This window comes from Ambystoma mexicanum, chromosome 7q (assembly GCF_040938575.1).
Source record: "Ambystoma mexicanum isolate Mex_15411 chromosome 7q, UKY_AmexF1_1, whole genome shotgun sequence".
In the NCBI taxonomy this organism is placed as follows: domain Eukaryota; kingdom Metazoa; phylum Chordata; class Amphibia; order Caudata; family Ambystomatidae; genus Ambystoma; species Ambystoma mexicanum.
Window position 1 is genome coordinate 747,775,461 of NC_090941.1, and position 18,442 is coordinate 747,793,902.

Consider the following 18,442-nt stretch of genomic DNA (forward strand, 5'->3'; position numbering starts at 1 on the left):
AGTCATAGTTAGCGGTGCAACTAACGTGACTGACCGTGCAAGCGACTGACCTCTAGCCTTAGCGATCACCTAAAGCACTTCCTTTATACCCATAATGATGTGACATACTTCAAAATAATAGGGGCTTACCGCACTTCCGCGTCCTTCCATGGACTGCCACAAACTGCCCGTCCGCGCCTGTGCATTCGCGCAGGGTATGAAGGGATAATGGACTCTGAGACTACAAGAATGATGCCATTCGTAGTCTCTGAAGTATAAAACCACATGCTGTTTTACTCGCACGAGTTGGATTACAAAGTGTTCCCTGAAATGGAAGTTTAATATGACACCAAAGCTATAAGCACACGCTATTTACCTGTTAAAATATCACAATTGGAAAAGCTAAAAAACTGTCATTCTAAGCGCAACAATTAAATTAAAATGAGTTCTAAGCACAACAAATTAAAACAAATAGCAGATACCGTAAACAGTGTCTAACTCGCTGCAATAAGGTTTTACTGCTTCTTATATACTGCACAGACTGCCCGTCTGCGCATTCGCGCAGGGTTTGAAGGGCTAATAGACTCCGAGACTTTTGAAGTATAAAACAATGTGCGTGCAGCAAACAGCTTGCTGTTTTTACTCACATGGGTTGGATTACAAAGCGTTCCCTGAAATGGAGGCTTAATATGACACTAAAGCGATCAGCACACAATATTTACCTGTTAAAATATCACAATTGGGGGGCGCTGTTGCGCCGAAGCAAGATGGCTGCCTAGGTGTTGTGCTCCGGACGGGGAGAGCAAAGAAGCTTTACGTTCATGCCTTCAACTCCATTGCATCCATCTGAGATTAACGGTGCCTCGTTGTAACCCTCTCCGCAGCATCTCTGTGAGGTTTTGGGGATAAACGCGCCCTTGGCGCCGAGTTGTGAATCCTGTCTCTGCTGGAACTCCTGCTGCCTACTTTCCCCGCCCGCGGCTCCGGAGACCACGGCTCTCCCAGCCACCTGGGGGCGGGGCATCGTGGCCTGCTGTGGGGGAAGGGCGTCAAGTCCCCCGGGCTCGCCGAGCTGCTGCGACCAACGAGGTTGATCCCCGCTCCTCTTGCTGCCTCGGCGGGCTGCTGCGGGCTGTTGGCCCCGCCGCGTCTGCCACGGCTGTGCCCTGCAACAACTTCAGCGACACTTGGGCTCCGAGATTACATGCGCCGCTGCCTGCCGACCGCGGCTCACCGCCCACCCACACAAGTCTACCTCACCAGGGGTGGAGTGTGACCGCCTCCTGCAGGCTCTAGCCCTTATCCTCGGCTGCCGCGTAGGCCCTTCACGGCCCACCCTCCTCCTCTCCTGTTGGGACTATAGCCACGCAGCCTGATCTGGGCTGCGCGGGCCGGTACTGGGGCCCCTGAGACGGGGACCCGGAGCGTTGCTGCTCCCCACCTGTGATCACTGGGCCCCCACCAAGACTCGGCTGGTACCGCGCGCCATCATTGCTTCCTACTACTGGTGCCCTATTCACTCGTGCCCTTGCTGGGGATTTCGATCCTGTGTTGGAGGTGCACATATTAAACACCTCTACTGCACTCCTCCACCCCTGGGTTACGGACGTTTGGCTACATCGACCTCACAGCAGTGCAGTACTAGGTCTGGCCTTGATTGTGGGATCTCAACGGCCACAGAATAACGTACAACAATCTGTAAGGCTAAAATATTATGGGATCTCACTGTCTCATTGCGCCTGTTTAATCCTGCTGGATAACTTCGCAATCCACTGGTCGCACTCCGCTGTCTCATCGATTCACACGCTCCTGTTTAAAGTTGGGCCCTCCCTTGCCACCAGGATTACCCCACCTGTGACTGTCCACAGTGACTGAGAGGATCATACCCTGTGCCATATCAGGCCGATTCTCGTTGCCGCTACCACTATTGTTCCGAGCCATATCCTACTACACCATTATAGTGCAGCTGCATTTCTCTGGCTTCATCATAGCGCAGCCCCCCTGTGGCTGCGCGGGGCACCCTGCGGACTTCACTTGACCGGAGGAGATCACCCTAGCGCTGCAACCAGCATCATTCATCATCATCCCTTTGTCAACCCCTCCCAGGCATTCACCAAAAGTGGGACTTGATATACCTGAAAGCTGGTTCCCTCTGGGCGCCGGGGGTCATACCTTGCTTGCCATCATGACTAAGGGAGCGGGAGCTGGAAAGAAGCAGAGCTCATTGAACATGTTTGCCAAGACACCCTCCGGGCCGCCGACTGTGCCCCCAGAGGAATCGCCTACCGTCTCGACATCTTTGGTCCCTGATGACTCGTAGAAAATGCTGGAATACATGCGCGAAGGCTTCACCACACTGCATACTAAGTTAGACGATATGAATGGCACCATTTCATCTATAAAGGCCCATATCAAAATAACGGACAGCCATGTCGCCGAGATCGAAACAAGGGTTGACACTGCTGAGGATGACCTGGGATCCCTTCGCGCTGCAGTGACCACTCTCTCCAGTCGGGTCCTGGCAGTGGAGAAGAAAAATGACGATCTCGAATCTCGCTCTAGACGGAATAACCTCCGCATTGTCGGTGTACCCGAGGACAACATTAAGGAGCCCATGGAGGAATACGTGGAGCGCATCCTTTTAACACTTCTGGACCACCCTAAGCTCTCGGCACAATTTGCGGTAGAAAGGGCACACCACTCCCTGACTGCAAAACCCAGACCTGGAGCACCTCCTCGCGCCATCATAGCCAGAATCCTGAATTTTCGTGATCGGGATGCCCTACTGCGAGCGGCCAGAGCTAAGGGGGAGCTGCTTCTTGGTGCAGCAAGGATACACCTGTACCCGGATTTCTTCGTGGCTGTGCAGTAAGAGCGCAAAACCTTCCTGGCTGTAAAAAAGAGACTCCGAGACTTAGGAGTTAAATACTCTATGCTCTTTCCCGCAAAGCTGAGAATCGAACACTCCAACCAAACATTCTTCTTCACTATCCCAGAAGAGGCCTCCAACTTTATAGACAAACATATTCCGGGTTGAACCTCTTACCGTCAATACGAGATGTACACCCTCTCTGGTTACTGTTGTACCTAAGCCACATTCGGGACCCCCGTTGGCGTATCCCCCTGTGATGGCATCTTATTGATTAAGTTTATTAGTTGTTGGTTCTGTTCACGTTGCTCCTTTGCGAATGTGGCCCTGTTCGCCACACTGACTCATTGTCTTCAGATGCATTTTACTCCCTGTCGAGTCCCCATCTTGGGTTACTATTCTATAATCACTTCTAGACTCCCGATGGTTGGCCCCTGGGCCGCTGTCCCGCCCTCTGCCACTCCGGGTCTACATTATGCTCCCCAGATGATACATCAGGGCCCATGGCTGCATTTCGCTGGCTTCACTTGCCCTCCTCCCCTTTGGCCATGGCCCCTCTACTCCTTGTGCCTACCTCGAACACTCTGGTTAATACTATCGTATTGCATAATCTCCTCATGCTCTCCCCAGTCCGGTGCGCCATTGCCCGGCTAGCTGACAGTCCCCCATGCGTTGATGCCTAGAAGTTCTTGGTTGATATGGTTTGGTTTGGGTTTCGTCCCTCTGATTGGGGGAGGGATGTGGGCGGGGGGGAGGAAATGTTATGGTTAAAAAAGTATTGACAGCCACCGGAGGCGCCGCGCACGCCATGGCAGCACACTCTTGAGCGCATAGACATAATACACAAGAGCCTGAAATGTACATGTCACCACTCGCACATAGACCCTCTGGGCAGATATGTATTGATCACTGGCAAACTGCTCCACCAGGAGGTAGCCATTGTGAATGTACATGGCCCCAATATCGACAATCCTGACTTCTACTTACACCTAGCCTCCCTCCTCGAAAGTTACCCCCTGCTCCCGATATTATGGGGAGGCGATGTTAATACCATACTGGATGTCACCCTAGATAGATCAGTCTTCAGACCTCGTCAACTATCCAAACCTGCCTATACTATCCTCACAACCCTTCCCCGTCTGGCACTTGTGGATGTATGGCGCCTAATGAACCCTGATTCGCGCACATTCTCTTTTTATTCCTTGGTTCACGATTCTCATTCCAGGATAGACAGATGGCTTATAACGGACACGCTGGTCAGATGCCTGTCTCACCTGGCTATCCCCCCTAGGACGCTTTCAGACCACTCGCTGGTGCTCATTTCCCTAAACTGGGGTCAGGATGCTGACAGGATGCTGACAAAACTAGGCAGTGGAGGTTGACCCCTTATTCGCTACTCGACCAGGTCTTCGCAACTGAACTTGAATCCTCCATTGAGGAATTCTTTGAAATCAACACAAACTCAGTAACATCGTATGCTGTCCTTTGGGAATCCTTTAAAGCGTACACGAGAGGGATCGCCATCTCCAAAGGTTGCGGCATCCTGAAGGGAATCTGTGCTGACATTGCCGCTAGCGAATTGGCCCTAGCTATCCTCGAGTCCCAATATGCCCAAGACCTCTCCCCAACCACTCTGGCGGCACTGGGTTCGGAGCTGGACAGGTTTCACAACCTCGCCCAGCAAGAGGTTAAATTCCTAGAATCCCCTCAGGCGGTAAGGAAATACGGGGAAGGAGAGCGTCCCGGTCGAATGTTAGCCAGGCTACTGTGCCGAGAATTTGGAGCTCCCAATATCCCGGCAATAATGAGGCTTGACGGCTCGCTCGCCACTTTCCCATAGGATATCAACTCTCAGTTTCGGTTGTTCTACACCTCCCTGTACTCAGAGGACGATGGCCCCCAGGTTCCGGAAATTGATTCCTACTTAGAGGATCTTCCCCTGTCAGTACTGTCTGCTGACGCCAGCATCTTCCTAGAGAGGCCTTTCACCTCCGAGGAATTTGACGAGGCCATTGCGTCGCTGGCATCAGGGAAGGCCCCTGGCCCGGACGGGCTCCCCATGGACTTTTATAAACGGTATAAGTCTCTCCTGGTTCCACACCTACAGGCCCTGTGGGAGGAATCGTGCGAGAGGGGTATACTTCCCCCATCTCTTCGGGAGGCGCTGATAACAGTACTCCTCAAACCTGGTAAGCCCCTTACTCAGTGCAGCTCATACCGACCGCTTTCACTGATTTACAGCTATGTTAAAATATACGCTAAACTGCTGGCCAACGCTTAGCCCCATACATGCCCCACATTATCCACCCCGACCAGGTGGGATTTGTCCCTGGCAAGTCTACATCCTTGAACTTGAGAAGGCTCTTCAATGTGATCAGCAGAATCAGCCTGACCACACAGGCGGTTGCAGCCACCCTGGATATGCAGAAGGCAACTGACTCGGTCTCGTGGAAATACCTATGGCGAGTTCTCGAGAAATGCAAGTTCGGCCCTAACTTCCGAACCTGGGTGAAGCTGCTTTACACCGCCCCGTCGGCCAGAGTTCGTACCGAGGACAGATGCTCCGCTCCCTTCCAGATATCCAGAGGCACACGACAGGGATGCCCCTTCTCCCCGCTCATATTCGCTATAGCCATGGAACCCTTTGCCGACATGGTTCGCCAGTCACATTCACATAGGGGATTGCGCACAGTCGGCCAATACGATGTAGTCTCCCTCTATGCAGATGACGCTCTTCTGTACATTCGGTCACTCGACACCAACCTCGCCCCTATACTAGCGGATGTGGCCCATTTTGGGGACATATCTGGCTTAAAAATAAACTGTTCCAAGACGGCCTTATTCCCACTTACGGACTCCACACACCCCCCTCGGACTTCTGTGGATTCAACTGGTCTCCATCCAGCATCACCTACCTGGGGGTGGTAGTCTCACGTCACACGGCAAAGCTAACTAACCTCGCTGGAAAGGCCTCCAGCTGGTCCAAACTCCCATATCACTATATATCACGCCATATAAGCAACACCTTCTTGTGGCATTCAGGGGCTGTCCGCCTTAAACTATGCACATTGACCGCTCCCAAGGAATTGGGTGGGTTCAACGCTCCAGATTTCACCAGATACTGGGTGGTAGCTCAATCACAGTTTGCTTCATATTGGTTTAATACCGTTGATCCCCCCCACACGTTCGGCTAGAAAAACTAGCTGTCTGTGACCGTGTGATAGGCTCCCTGATCCTAAAACCAGCACCCCCTGACTCAGACTCCGCAGACCCGGTAGCTTGCACATCCTTAGCATTGACTAAACTCTGGACAATGGTCGGCACACTTCACCCATTCCACGGGGACTTGCCGTTATGGAACTTCTTCCCTGATGTCCCACATATTCCACAATCAATGGTATCTCGCTGGGCGGATGCTGGCTTCCTGACACTCCGCGATGCCTACGAACAGGGGAACTTTATTGAGTGGCCTATCTCCCGCTATCCCTTAAAAGCCAGCCCTCAGTGTGGCTACAATACTCCTCACTCTACAAGAATCTCAAATCCAAATTCCCCGATTTCCCCATCTTACCCCCCCCCCCCACCACCGACGAGCCCATAGTGGCGGAGCTCTGTTTCTTTCTCTCCTTCAGGGGTAAGGTGTCGAGACTTTACTCTTTACTGCAGAATAGGGAAGCCCCCACCTTTACAAAGCTGAGGCACGCGTGGGAGGAGGATCTCGGGTCAAGCTCACTGACGAGAGATGGTTCCGAATGTGTGGCCGCACCCAGGATGTATCCTATAATACTAAATTTAAATTAATACAATTCAAGGTGCTACACAGATACCATCATACACCAATGAGGCTACATCGCATGTTCTGCAGCGTTCCCCCCAGTTGCCCCAGGTGTGGCACGGATCAAGCTTCCTACATCCATATGTTATGGTACTGCCCCTGTCGGACCCAATTCTGGCTAGGCATCTGCTCCACACTGACATTCTGGAACACTCTATTGCCCCCACCCCGCTGCACTGCCTTTTCCATGACCTTCCTCAGCTGGCCCGCGACTCTAAGAAACTAGTAGGTCTTTGCATGCTGTTGGCAGTCCGCTGCATATTGTTGTGTTGGCTCCGCCCCAGGGCACCTACCTACGCACAGTGGCTCAGGTCAATTACATGGGCTCATGATACTGAGGAGTCCTGGAACGCAATGCAACATTCACATTCAAGGCCAGGAGACATCTGGCGGAAGTTTCGGGACTATATGTCCGCCATGGCCTCACCTTCAAACTCTGTCTTGTCCTCCCCCGAGGGGTCCCCATAAATGCTGTCTTCCCCTGATACAGTTATTAATTACCTGTCTGCTGCTCCACCCTCTGTATGCTGCAATTGACTCAGGATGTCCTGCTTATTATGTATGTTGCTGTTTTTTTTTAAAAACTCATTGCTGGTGCCATGTGGCGCCTTTTGTTCTCTGGTGTGTTGTCAAGTCAAATAAAGAAAGTTTAAAAAAAAAATATCACAATTGGATACGCTAAAAAAACAGGAATTCTAAGCGTAACAATTACATTAAAATGAGTTCTAAGCACAACAAATTAAAACAAACAGTGGATACCGTAACCAGCGTCTAACTGGTTCTCTATGAACTACAACAATTCCTCCCACCCGTTTGTTAGTAGTTGGCACTGCATTATGCTTCCCATGCCATGCTGATCATCAGAGCCAAGGCCAAGTAAAATCAAAATTATTAGAGGAGTACCAAGAAGGGTGGATTTTTAGCAAATGGTATGCCAAAGGCAGCATATCAAGGCTTACAAATCAAAGAGGGGCCTATGATAGAAAAGACTCTAATAACTACTGGACTCATCACTCAGGTTCATAGTTGGGAATGCATCTTTATGAAAGCAAAAATCAATTCATGACCTTCCTCAAAGTCATTTCCGAATTTCTGACCCAGTGATCTCTACTGTTTGTAAAGGGCAAATCTTTTGCGAATGACGGGTAGAAATGGGATCGCCATTTTCTAAGAAGTTAATAAGGTGAGAACATTAAGTTGCTGTTAGGGAGAATTCTCTCTTTAGGCTGAATTTCCTAACCTAGCGAGTCCCCCAGCAGCTTTGCTGGATTTCTGGAGTTTGTTTTTTTCCTCCTGCCAAGAGTGAGACTCTTTTCCTCCCACTCTTGGACATGATTAATGGTATTCCTTTGACTGGTAATGTGTTTTATGGGCTATGGGGTCCTTTACTCCATAGGGTCTCATGTATTTTTCTGATGTGTGTTACACAGTACCCTCCGTGCAGTAACATAGGGGTGTCATAGTGACACCCCGCCATAGACTCCATACCCTCGGACTGACTACTGTCTCCCAGGGCATGGAAAGTCACCATTGGCTTTGCTAGTCCCAAATTATTAACAGAAACCAGTACAAACCATCATATTGTGGACGTACTGGTCGTGGCAATTCGATTGCCCTGGGGTCTGTTAGTCGAGGGGGCACGTCTCCGTCCCCCCTGATCGAGTTTTGGCTGGTGGGAGTGGAAACTACTTTTTATATTCGACCGCGAATATTTTCCTATGGGATTTTCCCATTGTTCGAGGCTACCAACTTTAATTATTTAATTCTCATAGCCTCGAACATACCGCCGGTCTATTTCATTAATATTAATTCTCCGGTTGGTATTTTTTGCCAAGACTCGATTCTAAAATGGCGTTTGTGTTCTCTTCTGTGACTCCAACCCAAGTCGAGCCCTTTGTTCCACTTTTTTGGCGGGCTTCTCCACAGAAGCATCCAAAAGTGGTGCCACTCTGTCTGGGTACCACAGTGGGTGTGGGAGGGGGTTTAGGTACCCTGGACCGAGTTACCTTGGTAACTCAGGTCGCACTCTTGTGTGATTGGCCCAAGTGGTGAGCCGGCCGGCTCACCACTTAGCATGTTTGAGTGACAGCTAGGCTGAGTGAATGTTTTTTTTTGCATAAAAGCAGGGCTTTGGGGACTGCAACTTCAGAAGTCGCCACAGGACCTGAGAATCCGACGAGGGAGAAGCTGAGCCGATCTACCACGACGACACCACCGGTGGAGCCCTGCAGAACCAACTCACCACTTCCCGACGACAGAGAAGATCTCCCGGCTGGAGAGGCTTCTTCCCCTGACTGGTGGGCACAACCAGTTTTCCTTTCTTTCTTCGCACCCCAGCCCAGTTTGTGGTCGAACTGCCCGTGCCAAGCACCCCGGCGGCCAGATAGCCACTCACCACTGAACCGCGAATCACCGGACCGCTCCTTGTACCTGAGAAACTCCGCGGCTGGTTTCTTCCCTGGCAGTGCAACGGACTCCTGTCTTCCTCCACGGCGAGATCCTCTCTTCCCCCGAACAAAGCACTGCCTTGCACCCGCTGCCAGGAACAACTGCCCCTGCTGGAGCATTCTCACCACTTTAAGGTACCGTGTCCGCCAGGCCTCCCTTTCTAAAGATTGCTACAGGGTAATAATAACTCCTCAACCTTCTGGACTGGGCTGGCCGCCTTGACCCTCTAACTGGTCCCTTTCTTTGGTCCAACTCTTTTTGAACCTTTACAAGACTCTTGTGCACTGCAACCGTGTGACCTTGGACACATTTCGTTTGATCATCTTAAAGCGGGTCCGGCCTACTGACTCTGAATTCATGGTGTTACTTTGCCTTTCTCTCTTGTGTGTTCGTGAAAAAGTGTTGGGACCTGTTTCAGTTTATTCTCTGTTTTTCTCTCCCTTTTTAAAAACAAGTTATTAGAGTGCCATCTACGTTAAGCGCTCACCGCTGTCTGAAAATAAGTGGGGCTTTACTTAAGACTTGTCTAATATTCTTTTAAGGGAGTGTATATCTTTTAGTGACCGTGTTTTTGAATTACTTACTATTAGTGCCTGTGTGTTTTTTTAGATGTGGTTTTAAATAAATAATTATATCTCTTTTACACCAAGCCCTGGTCAGCGTTTACTTGTTCTACCATGTTCTCTTGACCTATTGTGAATACTCTGTATACTGCCTAACTGTTCTTGAGGGAAGTCTGACTGCTCAGCCACAGCTACCAAGTGAATCTGTGTGGTACAGACTGCTACCAAGTGGGTTTACTGCCAAACACCTGTAGTCCTAAATCTTTTGCAGTGGTCCCAGAGGGAACTGCACAGGTTTCTGCCTAACACTGGTGTACAGCGGTGGGATTTGTATTGAGTATACACTTTAGAGTGCTTGTTGAACACTTTAGGACACCTAACCACAGAGCTTAGCACTAAAAAGCTGATTTTCTAACTATGTCTGCTATGGAGAGTTATACCCTAGAATCATTGTCTGCCAAAACTGCTGATTGCTTAAAAGTATTGTGTAGACATAAGAATCTCTCTGAGAAGGGCAAGAAAATGGAACTCATAGAAAGATTGTTAGAAAACCAAAGTCTGGGTGGTGCAGAGGAATCTACCCCCCCAGCAAATGTAGAAAACATTGATGGTATTGATCTGAATCAAAGTCTTGATAATGAGTCAGAAGCGGAAAGTGAACCTAATGCAGTTAGCCACTCTGAGCCTCTGTCTGCCTTACCTACTGTAACTACTGGGCCTATACCAGGTCCCACATGTAACCCTGCTTATTTTGAACTTGAAAAAATGAAGCTTGAATTAGAGTACAAACGTTTTTTAGCTCAATCTGAAAGAAACCAAGAGCTAGAGTTCAGAAGAATGAATGCCCAGGCTGAGTAGAAGCAAGCTGAGTTAAGACTCAGAGAAATAGAGCTTAATCATGAGTTAGAAATGAAAAAGTTGTCTGTGGAAAATGCTTTTCTCTCATCTGGTTCTTCTAGGAGTTCCGGTCCCAAAAGACCCTGGATGCCTAAGGAATTAGTGGGTATGTATGAACCTAGATTGGATGTGTTGGACTGGTTGAAAATGTTTGAGTCTTAAATTGGGAACAGAACCAGTACAAACCATCATAGTGTGGAAGTACTGGTAGGGGTAATTCGATTGCCCCTGGGTCTGTTTTTCGAGGGGGCACTGTGCAGTCCCCCCTCGTCGAGTTTCTGGCTGGTGGCAGTGGTTATCATGCTAAATATTCCACCGGAATATTTTCTATGGGATTTTCCCATTCATTTTAAACGCACCACTTTTTGGTGCAATGTTAAAGATACCGCCGGGTTATTTATTTAATATTTATTCCCCGGTTGGGTCTTTATGCCTGGACTCTGTTTTAAAATGGCGTTTGTGTTCGCCTCTGTAACTCCAACCCAAGTCGAGCCCTTTGTTCCACTTTTTGGCGGGCTTCTCCACAGAAGCCTCCAAAAGTGGTGCCACTCTGTCTGGGTCTACAGGATGTGTGGGAGGGGGGTTTAGGCACCCTGGACTGAGTTGCCTCGGTAACTCAAGTCACACTCATGTGTGATTGGCCCAGTGGTGAGCCGCCCGGCTCACCACTTAGCATGTTTGAGTGACAGCTAGGACTGATGAATGGGGGTTTTCTGCATAAAAGCAGGGCTTTGGGGACTGGAACTTCAGAAGTCGCCACAGGACCCAAGAATCCAAAGAGGGAGAAGCTGAGCTGACCTGCAAAGACGACACCACCGGTGGAGCCCTGCTGAACCGCCTCACCACTTCTTCCAACGACAGAGGAGATCTTCATCCCGAAGAGTCTTCTTCCTTTAACTGGTGGGTATAACCAGTTTGCCCGTCTTTTCGCCTTCCCGGATCATCTCGTGGCCGCCTTGCCTGTGCCAAGCACCCCGGCAACCGGGATACCACGTTTTACCACTAACGCAAATAAACCGGAGAACTCCGCGGCTGGTTTCTTCCCTGGCAGTGCAACGACCTTCAGCTTTCCTCCACGTCGAGATCTTCTCTTCCTCTGGACGACGCCGCAACTTGCATCCGCTGCCAGGAACAACTGCCCCCGCTGGAGGATTCTCTCCACTTCCAAGGTACTGTGTCCGCCTGGCCTCCCTCGCAACGGTCTGTGTGGGGTGTCTCTTAAATCCTCAACTTACCACTTGGGTTGGCCCTAGGCTGGATAACTGAACTTTTCTGAGCTGAACTAATTCCTTTTAAACTTAAACTGTGTGATCTTGGGCTCATTGGTGTTCTACTCTCTCTAAGAGGGAGCCTGGCCTCTGAACTTTTTGCTCACAAGTAGACTTTGACTTTCCTGCCTTGCTGGGTGCTTCTTAGGTATTAGTGTTGTGTGCTTATCTAATTTCTGCCTTTTCCCTCCCTTTTTTGATAACTTATTGGAGTGCCATCTTTAGTTAAGCGCTCACCTCTGTCTGAAAATAAGTGGTATTAACTAAGACTTGTCTAATAAGGAATAAGGGATGTATATATATTAATAGTGACTGTGTTTTGAACTTGCTTACAATAAAAGTGCTGGAGTGTTTCTATAAGTGTGTTTTTAAATAAATAATGATATACTTTGATACCAAAGCTCTGGTCAGTGTTTGCTTGTGCTACTGTATTTTGGTACCTAACTTGTATACTCTATATACTGTCTAACTCTTCTTGAGAGAAGTCTGGCTGCTCAGCCACAGCTACCAGGTAAATATGGGTGGTACAGACTGCTACCAATTGGGTGTACTGCCAACACCTGTAGTCTTAAGCCTTTTGCAGTGGTCCCCAAGGGAACTGCACAAAAAAAACACTAATATTGCTCCAAAGGCATTTGAATGTACAAATCGTGACCTGAAAAGGCAGGGTACCCCCTAACCTCCACCACCTATATAGATTTAGCTTGAGCCCACTTACCTCTGCCTTTTCCTGCTCAGGATTTTTACTGCCCATTGTAAATAGCACCACCCAACTATTTCAAGGTGCCACACCTCTCTTTCTGCTCAGACTACGATAGGGCAGCTCCCCAAGATAGGGCAGCTCCCAACAAAGCAGCTCCACTCCGTGTTTGCAGGTGTATGCCTGGGACGATTTGATGAAGACAACCTACAGCGACTGATAAGTTAAGGGTGGTGTGGCCATGGAGTACAGCCATTACTGTACTCCCGTAACACCCTACTCTTATTACCTGATACCTAGCATTTAGCCTAATTGTGTAACTGGATTTTCGTAGCTCTGCCAATGCTGAATCTAATGTTTTTTTTTTCATTGCACTGCCAAAGTTGAATCCAAGTGGTTTTTCATAGCTCTGCCAAAGTTGAATCGAAGGGGTTTTTCAATACAATGCCAAAGTTGAATCTAAGTGGTTCTTTTCATCGCACTGCCAATGCTCATTTCCCACATAGTGTATGTTGAATCTTGGTGCATCACCATGCCCCACTCTGCCCAGATTAGAGCCGCTCCTTGGCACTCCATAAACCTAGCCAATGACACACACCTCCACTGGCCCAGCCTCTCCACAATCCAATGCCCTATTCTCAGCCTCTCCTCATACGCACCCTTCCCTCACCAGCCAATCTGGGCTCCTACCTCTTCCTGCGTCCCCCGACTGCCCCCACCTTACTTCGTCTAAAATACATTCCCCCCTGTATCCGCCACATCTCCCGGAACAGAGAGGCACAGTGGCGCTCTACGGCCCACAACATCAGCCACCGTCCACCGCCCACCTGTCTCCTTCACCCACTCTCTCTCCAGCACCTATCCTCCCCTTTCAAGCCTCCAAGCCCCTCCCACTTAAAGTAACTCCCAGTACCCCAAGTACCCCAATCTTGCGTGTCACCTCCCTAAGTGCAGCTCGGGTCACTTTGGCTAGCGCACCTCGCTCAAAATCACCCCAACTCTAACGCACACCCCCAGGCACCCGAAACTGCCCCTAAAAGCATGAGCCTCTTCCAACAGAGGACTTCACACCTTCAGTCCTCTCCTCAGCTCCACCCAGGATCCCACCCTATACCACCTATTTACTGTCCTTGAATATCTGAAGACTAGCAAATGCTTGGCACTTAGAAGGGACTATTAAGACAGCGTGTAATGTTAGTCCTCCTCTACGTTCAAGACCTATACTGGTAACCTTCTTTTTGCACCTAAAAAACCTAAGCCGGCATAGGTATCCTGTGACTGAATTTAGTAGATGACTGCTAGTAGTGTTTATAGAACTTCGAAGCTAGTTAGTAAGACTTTCAAGGTAGCCGGTTTATGACACTTTCAAAATCCTATATCCTGGATCCCATGGTAGCCTGCCTGTCACGTCTAGAAGATGTAGTAGGACAGCCAGTTGATTGCACTTCGAAGACTTGAAGGTCGCCGCTCCATAGCGTCTAGAAATTTCAACGAGAGTAGCTGGCTTTGTCTCCACGGAAGACCTGATGACACAGCAACATCAAAGATAAGCTCTGTCTGAGCTCAAGGGACGTATAAATGCACCACTTCGTTCGACAACTGCCGCAGGCACGGATATCCATCCACCTATGTTAGAATGCAGCAACGACAATATTAGGTCTAGCCGGACACTTAGGTTTTTAAGCCTACTCACTCCAGACTTGCCTCAACACCTCTGCCATTGGAATACTGTGACAACTGATGAACAAATTTCAGTTTAGATGGACACATAATGAGTCTCTTGTACTTGCACACACTCATGAAGCCCCCCACGTCCCCCACCCACATGCCTGACCTCTTGGGTTGCTTACTGGACTCTAGCCAGCCCATCCAATCCCTAATCTTGCCCATATGCACACAAACTTTATGAGAATTTCACATACTGTGGACTGCGGTCCCCAAGGGCGTTCCCACCACAAGCAAGTTGAGACTATGTTAATGGTAAAAAAGCACTATATAAATGTCTATTAAAATGTTTGTTTCGTTAAGTTACACAGTACAGCCTTCACAAGGATATAAAACTAAGACACACACAAAAGAGGGAAAGCTACAATTTAGCAGATTAAATAATGACCTGTTCATCTGAACCTTGTGCTCCCTCATCAAGCCAACCTCGATCTTGGCTTTTCTTAGCAATGCCTGCTTGTTTTCAAACTCTGAAGACTTCATGTAATTCTCAATCCGCTGGTACTGAGCATCAGAAAAACGAGCCAAAGAAAGGAAGGCCTTCATTTTCCCACTCTGCAGCTCGTCACTGCTGCCACTGCTGTGATTACCGGCAACTTCTACAGCCTGAAAGAAAGCAGATGTTTGAATGGCCGAAAAGGATACTGTTCAATAAACAGCGAAAACATTTTAAGCAGCCTTACTTTTAATTTTACATTAAAATAACAGTTAAGATCATTGGACAAACACAATATTCATAGCTAAATTCACAGAAATTATATGTGGTGAACTTCATAAACGATAATTTTGGGGCAGAGTTTCAGCACCACACAGTGGGGGACATAGATCATCACTTCATACTTGCGATTTGTCACTTTTCTCCAGATGGATTATGTCTAATAAATAGCCTGAATGCCTCTAAACTGTTTCTCATTTGTGAATTCATATGAATCATGAAATTAATAAAAATAAACTATTTTAAGTAAAAAGTTTTTTTTGATAAATAGGGATTTCCAAGTGAAATTCTTCTTACCTCTGTAAAATATTCCATATGGCCCATCGGGACACCTTAACACCATAAATAAACAGTGGATAACCCAGAGCTACTCAAAGTTGCATCCCATGCACAAAGAACATCACCAAAGTGACAGCATGGAGTATAACTGAGACTGTCCTCAGCTGTTATCACAGCCAAGGGGAGGGGGCTGACCGACGACTCAAATAGAGTACACAAATGTTTATTTTACAAGACAAATAAGACATGGTTTTGACTGGCTCAATGAATGAGGGGCTCTCAAAGAAACCAAAGAAGCGCAATTGCGACTGGCTTAAGGACTGTAGTCTGTTTCTCGCTAACCCAGGGTTCAACCTCCTACAAATGAACGTCATTCCCATCATCTTGGTTTCTCAAGTTTCGCCTGCACTTATTTCTTGGCTTGGTTGATGCCTGTGTGTGTCATTGTCCTGGTCAAAATGCTAAGTTGGTAGGCAGTCCTTTAATGGGATTTAGTTTGTTTGTTTGTGTTATATCGTGCCTGAGTGTGTTTGTAATGTTTATCAGTAAAGGAAGGAGATGTCTTGTGATGTGCTTGTCTCTGCATGTGAAAGCTGGTGATGTCATGTTGGAGTGTTGCCTTGTGAATGTCGGAATGTTTACCCAAGGATTCCACACCCAGCCAGTTAGAGCTCCCCAGCCTGGGTGATGGGAGCCAGTGTTATGTCCTGTCCACTTATGTATATAACTTCATGTAACTGTGACTTAAGTACTTGTAATAAACATATAAGTAATCCCAAGAAGCCTGGAAGTCACTTTACAACATTGGCGACGAGGTGGTTTTAAAAAGAAGAACATGCAAGCAAGAAACTGAAGAAAGTGGAAGAAGCCTGCTGGGGGTGCAGGAAGAAGTTGGAAAAGAAGGACAACACTGCCCCAAAACACAAGTAAGACCCATCACCCAGGGCACCAAAAGGGAGGAAGGAAGCCCTAAATAGGAAGGATAAGCTGCCCATAAAATGGAGGGAGAGCTGGGTCCTGGGGCTGAAGAGAGGAGCAGGGCCTTGAAGGGAAGCTCAAGGAGGGAGCTAGGCCTTTAAGATCGAGAAATCTGTGTGAAGAAGTGAAGCCTGTTAAAGTAAAACCAGAAGTGTTGTCTGTTAAGTGAAGATAAAAGGAAGCTTAAAATGACACCTGGTCCCTTAAACTGAAGAAGGAATCCCACTCCATTAGTTTAAGAAACCTGTAGATTAAACAAAGCTCGTAGTGAAGATGACTCCCATGAGAGAGGGAGGAGCTAAGGAGCTGCGGGCAAGATAAGACAGCTGATGCCATGACCAGCAGCAACTCTTTGTGGTAGGAAAGTGTTCCTGGTGTATGGCGTGCTGGGTGAAGCTGTTGCCTGTCAGAGGTTGCATTGCAAGTGTGAAGTACTGAGGGGTGAAGAAGAAAGCTCTGCAGTGATGTTTCCATTCACCAGTCAAAGTATCATTCCCCAGTCAAGCAGCACAGGGATGTGATGCTGTTTACCCTCATATGAAACCAAAAGTAAGCTTTGGGGAAAGTATGAGGCCCAGTAAGCTTCCTCCCATGTACGAGTGTAAGTCTGCTTTGAGTTCATAAGTGGGACTTGGAGAAGGATGTGAGACTGCGGACAGTGAGCTAAGGGGTTCCCCAATGAGCCACTACCATGTTAGGGAAGATTTTGAAGTGACAGTCTGGAGTGAGCAGCGAGTACTGGCTCTGCATGTCCCAAGCGCAATGTGAACTAAAGATTAGACCCAGGCAGCGCTAGTCTGGTAGCGTATGCTCAGGGAAAGGGATGCATGGAAAACTGCCTGCGTGCCACTTTGTTTTCAAGGATCAAAAGTGGATCGTGTTTTGGATGCAGTGAACCGTTTTAAAATATTGAAGTTGAAGGGTGACATATGCTGGGTCGAGGTACGTGGCATGAGTGATGTTTGGCTTATGAAGATCAGCATTGCCCCGAGGCAGAAGTGTGACTGGTGACATCACAGCTGGTTTAAGGGAGTCGGCGATGCCATAAAACGCCAGATTCAAGCATTATGTTCATATTGAAATGCACTCACCATGCCAGATTCCAGCCGGTAGCCGAAGCCATTAACCGAGGCAGGATGAAGAATAAAATAAACGATGTTATGAGGAAAGAACCCTGCAACGTGCATTGCCGTGCACAGGAAGAGGAGAGCTGAAGGCATTGGGCCGTAAAATGAGTGAATAAGCCTAAGAGCGTTGTGGGATGAGAGGAGAGACCCCCTTACGAATCATCTTCACAGTGTGCCTACGATTTTATGGGTATTATCCGGCTGAGAGATGTAGAGCACTGCTGAGCACGTCGGTGAGTCGGAAAATCAGACAGGAATAAGAGCGCAGTAGGAAATCCGAATTCCACTATAGGATTTGCCAAGGATGTCATTATTGTTGTCATGAATGTCGTTCCTGGTGAAGGGAATGCGGCAAATTTGGGTTATGGTGCATCAAGGTGCTGCGACTGCAGAGGAGGCACAAGGACCGCATTTGAAGTAATGGCTGCAGTGTATCATTTTATGTTTAAGTGATTATGATGGTCACGAATCTGGTCTTTCAGAAGATAACGTTGGACATTCAGGAGCAGCAACGTGTATCCTTTAACTGTTTTTGCATTAAGTTTGTGTTACCAACCTAGTTTTGTAACAGATTAAGGATTGACAAGCATGGGAGGTGCACAAGAAGTTTGTGTGTGGATATATGCGTGCAGGAATTGAGGTTCAGATCTAAAATGTATTGGATTTAACACATTTGAGGAATTTTAGGTTCAAAAGGACTCATTTGGACATTCTGAACATGCACAATATGCGTATGCATTAAGTTTGTGGTACCAACAGAGTTTTGTTACAGGTTAAGGATTGACAAGCATGGGAGGTGCATGAGAAGTTTTTGTGTGGATATATGCGTGCAGGAAGTGAGGTTAAAAGTTAAATGTATTAGATTTAACACATTTGAGGAATTTCAGGTTCAAAAGGACTCATTTGGACATTCTGAACATGCACAATATGCCTAGATGTGTGCAAGTCAGTAGCAGGGTGTGATAGAGGTTAGAGTAACCATTGAGGGATTGCAGGGTAGACTGCAGCCAACATAGACATGTAGGAATAAATGTGCATATTTCTTGGTTACGCCATAAG

The 18,442-nt window shown here is 48.0% G+C and overlaps 1 protein-coding gene across 2 annotated transcripts in view; it reads right to left on the reverse strand.

Annotated features, from left to right (window-relative positions):
• Positions 1–18,442, reverse strand: part of ATM (ATM serine/threonine kinase) — a 3,046,976-nt gene that overhangs the window by 556,318 nt on the left and 2,472,216 nt on the right. For both annotated transcript variants that reach the window (XM_069640412.1, XM_069640413.1), the window contains one exon: positions 14,673–14,890. In XM_069640412.1, the coding sequence (XP_069496513.1) occupies positions 14,673–14,890 (218 nt within the window). The remainder of the gene's footprint in view (positions 1–14,672; positions 14,891–18,442) is intronic.